The 10,521-nt window shown below is 39.2% G+C and overlaps 1 protein-coding gene across 1 annotated transcript in view; it reads left to right on the top strand.

The window, feature by feature from the left end:
• LOC128650470 (uncharacterized) overlaps positions 1-3,010 on the top strand; it is a 25,915-nt gene extending 22,905 nt beyond the window's left edge. Inside the window, exon 5 of the mRNA XM_053704421.1 lies at positions 2,710-3,010. Within this exon, the coding sequence (XP_053560396.1) occupies positions 2,710-2,886 (177 nt within the window). The 3' untranslated portion in view covers positions 2,887-3,010. The remainder of the gene's footprint in view (positions 1-2,709) is intronic.
• The last annotated feature ends 7,511 nt before the right edge of the window (positions 3,011-10,521 follow it).

The raw sequence follows: 10,521 nt of genomic DNA on the forward strand, positions 1-10,521 counted from the left end.
AAAAGTAATCTGTTGGACCTTGCATTCATTGTGGAGAAAAAGGATGTGCAATGGAAAAGTGGCTAAAATACGTGCTGTTAATTTAGCCCACCCCCCTCTTTTTTTTGCATATCAAGGAAATATTTGAGATTGTGAAATCAAAGTGAAAAGGCACAGTATTGCCAAATGTGTATGGGATGAGGTAATTTATCTTATATTTGCTTTGTCCACTAGAGGGAGCTTTGTCACCACTTGATGGCTTACGGTTATGCATTCTTTCCTCTTGTTTGCTCCAACAAATTATTTTAGTGTCTTTCATTTAACCCACTGGCTAGCAAAGAGGGTTACAATGCATTAATACAATTCATGTAAGCTCTGTTTAGTATCCATGGTGGTAAAGTCAGTGAATGGGAAATTTCAAAAAGTCAATCTGATTTTAACCAAGGCATAAAAATGAATGCAAACTAATGCCCTGGTATCAAATCCCACCACATCTTTTTATTATGGAACTTCTGTAAAATTAAAGTGACAGAAAAGACAATATTTTTTATATTAGAAATTATTATATTGCAAACTATCTACAAAATAAATGTTTTGAACATATTTAAAATTAGTTTTTTTTGCAGACCAAGGGGGGGACAGTGAGACACACACAGGAGAGAGAGAGAATACAACACTCATCTCATATCTCTATCACTAAATCCCTGCATATGTGCACATGCATGCAGACATCACATGTTAACCCACATAGAAACCTAAAACATATAGGTGCTCACAGATCCACACCGCTTTACATGTACTCTCCCAGGCATAAATATACATACAGACATACATAAAAGGTTCCCTAGTTATCCTTGGTTGAAGAGAATATCTAGGTATGGTTAGGAGCATGCATGTATTATGTTGCAAATGCTGCAATATAGTGATCAAGGCACATGCCCACTCTTGAGCATATCTAGTTATGCTCTTCAATAAAGGATGCCAAGAGAATAAAGTTAAAAATATATTTAAATACAAAAGCAAATGTTAAAATGTAATTGTATCAAATTAATTGCATTCTGGGTATGAATAATTTTGACTTTAATGTCCCTTTTTTTTAAAAAAAATCTTCTAAATATATCACATATGTACATTCATTAGACAGGGGTGCAGTAGAGGTTTGTTTCTCAACCATGCTGTACATTATTTTTTTATTTTTTTTCCCCCCTAAGTACCCCCAATCGCAACATTGTAAATTCTTTCTTAGCCCACAGTATAATAATAGTATAATTACAGTGACACACCTTATATCAGTGCTATGTGCAGAACATTGGAATGTGGAATATTAATATTTTCATGTTGGGTTAGCGCACATTACAATATGCAATCGTGTTTGCGCTCGAGTAGGGTGTTTAGTCCCCCACCACACACACTACACTTGTTTTGCTCCATTGACTTCTATGGGGGAATAGGTTATCGTGCGCGTGATATTGTAAGTTCGGCTTTCTGCGTGGGTCAGGTTAGCGCAAGCACTAAAACTTTTTACTTTCAACGCAGAATACCAGCGCAACCTGACGTGTGTAAAAAGTTTACTTCTATTGTAAATGGCACTCTAGCAAAAACGCTAAATAGCGCTCCACTCGTAATCTGGCCCTAAATGTTGCCACAATGCATTTAAAACTGAAAGAACACACAATCATTGAATAAACTAAAGCTAGTGCATTCAATCATTGAACACGATAATCACCTTTTTGAATTCATTACAAAATTATAATCAGGATAACTCGGATAACACCCATAACCTAACCAGGCATCAGATCAGACCCATGGACCTGCAACCCCATTGCAAATTCCACCTTAGATCAAACTACAGAGCCTACAGTCATTTAACCCTCACCAGGCCCTCTGACTAGATCCCTCTGTCAGCCCCATACCCACGTATTAAGTCAGATGAGACCCCTCTGTCAGTTCCATGTCACACATACCACCCACCCTCTCCTAACTAGTGTACTTACCCAAAGTTACTGATCATCACCTGCAAATTACATAGTCATACTTGTTACTAGACACAGACTTCTTTCTTATCATCTGACCTTACTCTGGTGTCTTCTTTAGCCCTTCACATCATACACCTATAGAAGGCGGTAGAGTGGCATGTTTATTTTTTTTCTCTAGGTGTAAAGTTTCTATTTTGTTTGCTGTTTGATTACAGTACACCGTGCACAATAAATGCTTCTGATCTGGAGACTTACTGGGAAAGAGTAGGGCGGGGGACCTCTTGTGATCTCCTGCAAAAAGGGTGTTGTAATCTAACACTGTGTGCAGGAGAGGAAGCCTGTGGAGCGCCTCCTTATTATTAAATAATAAATTTAAATAAAAAATTGAAATACTACTTATGGGGTTTGGCATCCTTACATGCCATTCAAAGGCGCCATACATACCAAAGATGGTATGCCTGCCATAGGTTGTAGAGTCTCCCAGGGATATTTGTGGGTAATAGCATCCTATATAAGGGCTTACAAAATTTTACTAAATGCTATCAAAAGAAACAGATGTATTCTAAAGCAAATACTGCTAGACTAAGCTTTTAACTTAAAAATAGACTAAAAAATGGTTGGTTTCGTAACATTCTAAAATGTCCCCACTGTAACTATGACTCTGCCTCGCCTACTTTAATCTTGTTTTGAAGTTGTTGTTTTTTAAATGTGTATTTATTAATCTTTCATAAATAATTTTCATTGTATTTTCTAGAATCAGAAAAACCCAGATATAGTGCGAACCCTCATGAATTCAGTAGATGGTGCAGTGGATCAAAAGAAGAATAACGAGTTGGACTTCCAGGAGTTCATGAACCTAATTGGTGGGATGATGGTGGCCTGTCATGACGCTCTTATGAGTAGTCCTCAGTTCCGGAGCAAGAAAGTGTGAAACCACCAGCATGTTACAATAAATAGTGTATCTGTTCTGGATTACACTAAAGGGGCTCTATTACCCAATGTGAATTTTCTTGTGAATGCTTATTGCTTTTGTTCCAGTAAAATGTATTTCAGTATCCTATGTCCCTTTTTTTTAAATTGTGAAATAGCTAAAGGATTTCAAACTGCCTATACACTATAATCAGTGGCATATTTAGGTTTTTTTGTAAATTTCTGCTGCAACGGTTTTAGGCCTTTTTTTCCCCCTTCATATTTTTTTGGGTCTCTGTGTGTTTTTTTGTGTGTTTTTTCCATAACAATTCAAAAGAAAATGGGTTTGGAAAACACTTGCATACAGGTGGATTGAATTGCACGCGTCTCATACCATTTTCTCCCTGAGAAAAGGGAGAGCAAAGAAGGGGAGGGGAGAAAGGGAGGGAAAGGAAAGAATTAAGGGAGGAGGGGAGAGAGAGAGAGAAGAGAAAAATGGGGAGGGAGAGGAGGGAGCAAGGGAGGGAGGTGAGAAAAAGAAGGGAGAGAGTGAAAGAAGGGAGGAAATGAATGAATGAAAGAAGGAAGGGAGTTGAGGGAGGAAGGGAGTTAGAAAGGGAAAGAAGAGAGAGAAGAGGAAGGGAGGGAAAGAAGAATCCACAATAATATGAAACAATCACTGCCCTTCACATGCAACAACATACAGTAATTACCATCATTCAAGTACTGAAACTTTTTAAGTGTCCATTTATTATTAACTCCGTGGTTTCATGAATGCAGAGAGAGCTAGCTGTTAGAGTTTGATTAGACATCACAAGCTGATCTAAGCAGTGCACCGAGGCATCCAGTCTGTTAGTTACTAAGACCTGCAATTAGCACTGCGCTCGCAGACCCACCACAGCTGACAAGGGGAGGCAGCATATTGGCACAAGGTCTTCTCCTTCAGCCTCACCTTGTAAGTATATCCCCGGGCAAGTTTCTCACCAAGAACGCTTCCACTGCAAAAATGCCAGCGGCTCTAAATGAAGCAATGGTTTAAAGGAGCACAGCCTGTGAAGAGCGACCTTAATCAGCGTACTTGCCTTGTCTTCTCTGTAAAAGCCTGCACTTTATCGCTCACTGTACTGTGTGCTGGCTTTTAGAGGGAGGATACGGCAGATGTGCTGCCCCTCCCAAATCTGTTGCCCTAGGCCATAATACACCCCTGCACTAGATCAATAAAAATCCAAGCATTATCAAATATAAATTAAACACATTTGGCACAGTGAGACCATATTAGAACTAAACATGTCCAATCCAGTGTGAACTTCCTTTAAAGTTCCACAATCTTAAAAAAAAAGTTGTCCTTTTATAAACACATTTTGCATAGATCAATGTTTAAAAACCACACTATTGTAAAATGAAAACCACGTGTGGCTACAATGAGAGATTAATATTCTGCTCACTAAAATAAACAAAATTTATGCTTACCTGATAAATTTCTTTCTTGACACGATGAGTCCACGGATCATCTAATAACTATTGGGATATTCACCTCCTGGCCAGCAGGAGGCGTCAAAGAGCACCACAGCAAAGCTGTTAAATATCACATCCTTTCTATCCAACCCCAGTCATTCGACCGAAGTAAAGGAAAGAAAGGAAGCAACAAGGTGCCTGAAGTTTATAACATAACAAAAATATCCTGTCATCAAAAACAGGGCAGGCCGTGGACTCATCGTGTCAAGAAAGAAAGAAATTTATCAGGTAAGCATAAATTTTGTTTTCTTTCTAATGACACGATAAGTCCACAGATCATCTAATTACTATTGGGAATCAATACCCATGCTAGAGGACACAGATGATAAGGGAGGGATAAGACAGGGAACCTAAACAGAAGGCAGCACTGCTTGAAGAACCTTTCTCCCAAAGGAAGCCTCAGCCGAGGCAAAAGTATCAAACTTCTAGAATTTTGAAAAATTATGTAGAGAGAACCAAGTTGCAGCCTTGCAAATCTGTTCTACAGAAGCTTCATTTGTATAGACACTGACCCAATACATGTGGAAGTGACCCTGGACATAACCAAGTAAAGGAGAAGCAATAATGCAGGGAGGTCAAACGGGTAGAGGGGGCAACAATAGACCAAACTGGAGCAGGATACAGTAAGCAGTAAAGAAGTCAAAAATAAGCCAGAGGTTGGTAAAACAAAAAAGTCAGGATCGAATCAGACACAAGGGTAGTCGGGATTCAGTCAGAAGATCTGAGACCGGACCAAACAGTAAAGCAAGAGCAAAGTCAAAGTTCATGCAGAACTGGTAACAAAGTATTTGGCATTCAGAAAAAACTCCCAGCAATACACAGGCAAATATGTCCACCAAACCTTCTCAATAAATAGATGGGAATGCAGGAAAAAGATTAAAGTAGAATGTGTAATTGCTCCAACAAATGCATGAAAAAGTGACACAGTGGTAACGAGGTAATCAAAGGGCCTGGAGATCAGGAAAAATGTATTCAACTAAAATATCAAACTTGCTGCATAAAGAAGACATAGCTGGCATACTGTCTTAGTGAAATTGCTACAGTTTTCCTCATTGCCTAGAAATTGCAGGTGGGAAATATTTTGACACTTTAGTTACCCAGTGCTGAGCTCCCAACTATACTGCATATTATTTACTGTCATGGTTTGGGAGCTGTGCTCCACTGTCCCTCCTGCATTTTCCCCTTAAAGTGACAGTAAAGTTATAGTTTTGTGATTCAGATAGGGCATTCAATTTTAAACAACTTTCAAATTTCCTTCTATTATCTAATTTGCATTGTCCTCTTGGTATCTTTTGTTGAAAAGCATAGCTTGGTAGGTTTAGGAGAAGTTATGCACTACTGGGAGCTATCGGCTGACTGATGGCTGCACATTTATGCCTCTTGTCACTGTCTCACCAGATGTGTTCAGCAAGCTCACAGCAGTGCATTGCTGCTACTTTAACAGAGTGTACCAAGATATTGAAGCAAATTTGTGTTTCATGTCTCTTTAACGGCAAATGTCCCAGCTTCCACAGCAAAATCAAGGTCGGTCCCATCTCTCTACCCTGCGCAACCATGTGTGGCTCAAAACACAGACCACTGCCACAAGTTTCCTTCCCCTACCAGTCACAGAAAGACGTAAAGGGATATTACACCCACATTTTTTTTCTTTCATGATTCAGTTATAGCATGTAATTTTAAGCAACTTTCTAATTTACTCCTATTATAATTTTTTCTTTGTTCTCTTGGTATCTTTATTTGAAAAAAGCAGGAATGTAAACTTAGGAGCCAGCCCATTTTTTGGGTCCAGCACCCTGGGTAGTGCTTGCTGATTGGTGGCTACATTTAGCCCCAGGCTCCCAATAGTTGGATACCTAAAGAAAGTAGGCCCGTTACTTGTAAGACATATCCTCTTTACAAGCACATATTTGGAACTTGGGCTCAGCTCATTAAGACATTCTCAAACATTTAAACCCAAATCTCCCATCTCTCCAAATATGGAATTCTTGGGTGGTTTTGAACCTAAGGGGAAAATGGACACAATACATGAAATCACAGAAACAGTCCCTATTGCAGCATTGCTGAATCAAGGTAAACTGAAGCCATGCCAAAACCTCCAACTTATTTTGAAAGGCTCATTTACATCATGGTTAAAATACTCTAACTTATATATATTTTTTGCAAAACACTCAATTTAGACAAGACCTCAAAAGATCCCCAGCCACATTTGAACAGTTGTGCCTGTCAGCATCTATATGAAAGGGTTCCTTCTCACTTTCTAAACAGATACTTGACTCAGCTCAGTCCATCACTCTCCCCTCATACTCTACACAATGCCAAATTTATAACAACACTGATAAATTCTCTACTTCCTTAATCTGACTCAAAAACAATTATCCAACAGTTTCTTTCCCAGTGTTAGAGAGGTTGTGACTCTCAAGGCACTATGCTTCATATGTGGTGGTCATGCCAAAAATGAGTCCCATTCTAGAAAGCGGTAGAGGGAGCTTTCCGTACATTTCTTGGTGTAGATTTTACTTTATCATCCACCATAGCACTGCTAAATACAAGCCCAAAATGCAGATATAAAATATGTGCTACCTTACTACAGATAGGTTTAAACTGTGCTCGACTACTAATTTCTTGGCTCTGCAAATCTCTCCAGCTGCTCACTATAGATCTGTTGATGAACTGCTGCTCCTAGAAGAAGAGTTTGGTTTTTACCACAGAAACATTTTTTGCTGATATAGAATTTTACTGGGAGAGGATTCGCCGTACATCGCATCCATAACTATAACACTTTCCTTCCCACACACAATATTTTGTGGCTAGTACACTGTGCCCCTCCTCGTCCTTTCATACAATCATACTTTCATACTTCTGCAATTTCGCAATTCCTTTCCTGCATTTCTCTTTTCTCAGCTCTGTGTCTAGTTGAAGTACACAGTATAAATGATATGTTTATTCATACAAGTTTGCTGTTTTCATTTCATTCGTTTATTTACTAATTCACCTTAGTGGCCAAAAAACATTTACTGATTCATGACACCATGATGTTAATAACCACCTTGTGGAAACACAGGAAGACGTGAATGATACCCCTCTTGAAGGGACTTTTGACTTTCTTTCCGCTCCTTATTTTCTTTTCTTATATAATGATGTGTTGATGCTACTTGTTGTATCAGTGTATGCATTAAAAAGATTAATTTAAAAAAATATATACAGTGGGTCAAAAAAGTATTTAGTCAGCCACCAATTGTGCAAGTTCTCCCACTTAAGAAGATAAGAGAGGCCTGTCATTTTCATCATAGGTATACCTCAACTATGAGCGACAAAATGTGGAAACAAATCCAGACAATCACATTGTCTGATTTGGAAAGAATTTATTTGCATATTGTGGTGGAAAATAAGTATTTGGTCACCTACAAACAAGCAAGATTTCTGGCTCTCACAGACCTGTATCTTCTTCTTTAAGAGGCTCCTCTGTCCTCCACTCATTACCTGTATTAAAGGGACACTGTACCCAAAAAAAATATTTTGTGATTCAGATTGAGCATGAACTTTTTAGCAATTTTCTAATTTACTCCTATTATCAAAGTTTCTTCATTCTCTTGGTATCTTTATTTGAAATGCAAGAATGTAAGTTTAGATGCCGGCCCATTTTTGGTGAACAACCTGGGTTGTCCTTGCTGGTTGGTGGATAAATTCATCCACCAATAAAAAAGTGCTGTCCGGAGTTCTGAACCTAAAAAAAAGCTTAGATGCCTTCTTTTTCAAATAAAGTTAGCAAGAGAACGAAGAAAAATTGCTAATAGGAGTAAATTAGAAAGTTGCTTAAAATTGCACACTCTATCTGAATTACAAAATAAAAATTTTGGGTTCAGTGTCCCTTTAATGGCACCTGTTTGAACTTGTTATCAGTATAAAAGACACCTGTCCACAACCTCAAACAGTCACACTCCAAACTCCACTATGGTGAAGACCAAAGAGCTATCGAAGGACACCAGAAACAAAATTGTAGACCTGCATCAGGCTGGGAAGACTGAATCTGCAATAGGCAAGCAGCTTGGTGTGAAGAAATCAACTGTGGGAGCAAAAATTAGAAAATGGAAGACATACAAGACCACTGATAATCTCCCTCGATCTGGGGCTCCACGCAAGATCTCACCCCGTGGGGTCAAAATGATCACAAGAACGGTGAGCAAACATCCCAGAACCACACAGGGGGACCTAGTGAATGACCTGCAGAGAGCTAGGACCAACATAACAAAGGCTACCATCAGGAACACACTACGCTGCCAGGGACTCAGATCCTGCAGTGCCCGACGTGTCCCCCTGCTTAAGCCAGTACATGTCCAGGCCCATCTGAAGTATGCTAGAGAGCATTTGGATTATCCAGAAGTGGATTGGGAGAATGTCATATGGTCAGATGAAACCAAAGTAGAACTGTTTGGTAGAAACACAACTCGTCGTGTTTGGAGGAGAGAGAATTCTGAGTTGCAACCAAAGAACACCATACCTACTGTGAAGCATGGGGGTGGCAACATCATGCTTTGGGGCTGTTTCTCTGCAAAGGGAACAGGACTACTGATCCGTGTGAAAGAATGAATGGGGCCATGTATCGTGAGATTTTGAGTGCAAACCTCCTTCCATCAGCAAGGGAATTGAAGATGAAACATGGCTGGGTCTTTCAGCATGACAATGATCCCAAACACACCACCCGGGCAACGAAGGAGTGGCTTCGTAAGAAGCATTTCAAGGTCCTGGAGTGGCCTAACCAGTCTCCAGATCTCAACCCCATAGAAAACCTTTGGAGGGAGTTGAAAGTCCGTGTTGCCCAGCGACAGCCCCAAAACATCACTGCTCTAGAGGAGATCTGCATGCAGGAATGGGCCAACATACCAGCAACAGTGTGTGACAACCTTGTGAAGACTTACAGAAAACGTTTGACCTCTGTCATTGCCAACAAAGGATATATAACAAAGTATTGAGATGAACTTTTGATATTGACCAAATACTTATTTTCCACCATAATATGCAAATAAATTCTTTCAAAATCAGACAATGTGATTGTCTGGATTTGTTTCCACATTTTGTCTCTCATAGTTGAGGTATACCTATGATGAAAATTACAGGCCTCTCTCATCTTCTTAAGTGGGAGAACATTTTTGCCCCACTGTATAAAAAAAATAAATATATATATATATATATATATCAAGTCATGCAATTAATTGTACTTGGTGTTGGGGAGTTTACATTGTCTTTGTACATGCAATGGTTCTTCTTTGGAATTTCTCCAAGGTTAAAGGGACGTGAAACCCAAAATGTTTTCCTTTATGATTCCCAAAAGAGCATACAATTTTGAACAACTTTCCAATTTACTCCTATATTCTCATTTGCTTAGTTCTCTTGGTATCCTTTGATGAAAAGCATACCTAGGTTGGCTCAGGAGCAGGAAGCTAGCTGCTGATTGGTGGCTGCATATTTATGCCTCTTGTTATTGGCTTATCAATGTGTTCCTCTACCTGCCAGTAGTGTACTGCTGCTCCTTCAACAAAGGATAAAGGGAATTAAGTACATTAAATATAAGAAGTAAAATGGAAAGTTATTTAAAAATGCATTTTTTATTTGAATCATGAAAGAAAATGTTTGGGTTTCATATCCCTTTAAGTTATCCCACCCATTGTCAATATACCCAGTGTCCTGCACAGATCAAGTATTATCATCAGTGCAAAATTAATTTCACACCATTCTGGCTTTGGTTCACAGATCTGATAATTTTTACAAGTGACTTCCTTAATATATACCTACTATGGGCTAGATTACGAGTGGTGCACTTTTAGCTTTTTGTGCGCATCAGAACTAGCGCGCATATTACAGGTTGAAAGTAAACACGATTGCTTGAGCAAAATGTAACGCGCTTCGAGAGAGCACAACTTCAGAGCCCTAGAGTGCTCTGATGCAAAACATTATTTGGGCCCCAAAAGATACTTCAGTAGTAAGCAATAGTAACACTTTTCTTGCTGCTCTGTGTAATGATTATGAGGATAGATAGATGACCTGCAACCTGCACTAATAAAAGGCTCCCTTGCATTAGAATTGCACAAATTCTGCACATGCAATATGTATAGACTGGCTACTATGGGCCCTGGTGCCACCACAC

This window comes from Bombina bombina, chromosome 1 (genome assembly GCF_027579735.1).
Source record: "Bombina bombina isolate aBomBom1 chromosome 1, aBomBom1.pri, whole genome shotgun sequence".
Classification (NCBI taxonomy): domain Eukaryota; kingdom Metazoa; phylum Chordata; class Amphibia; order Anura; family Bombinatoridae; genus Bombina; species Bombina bombina.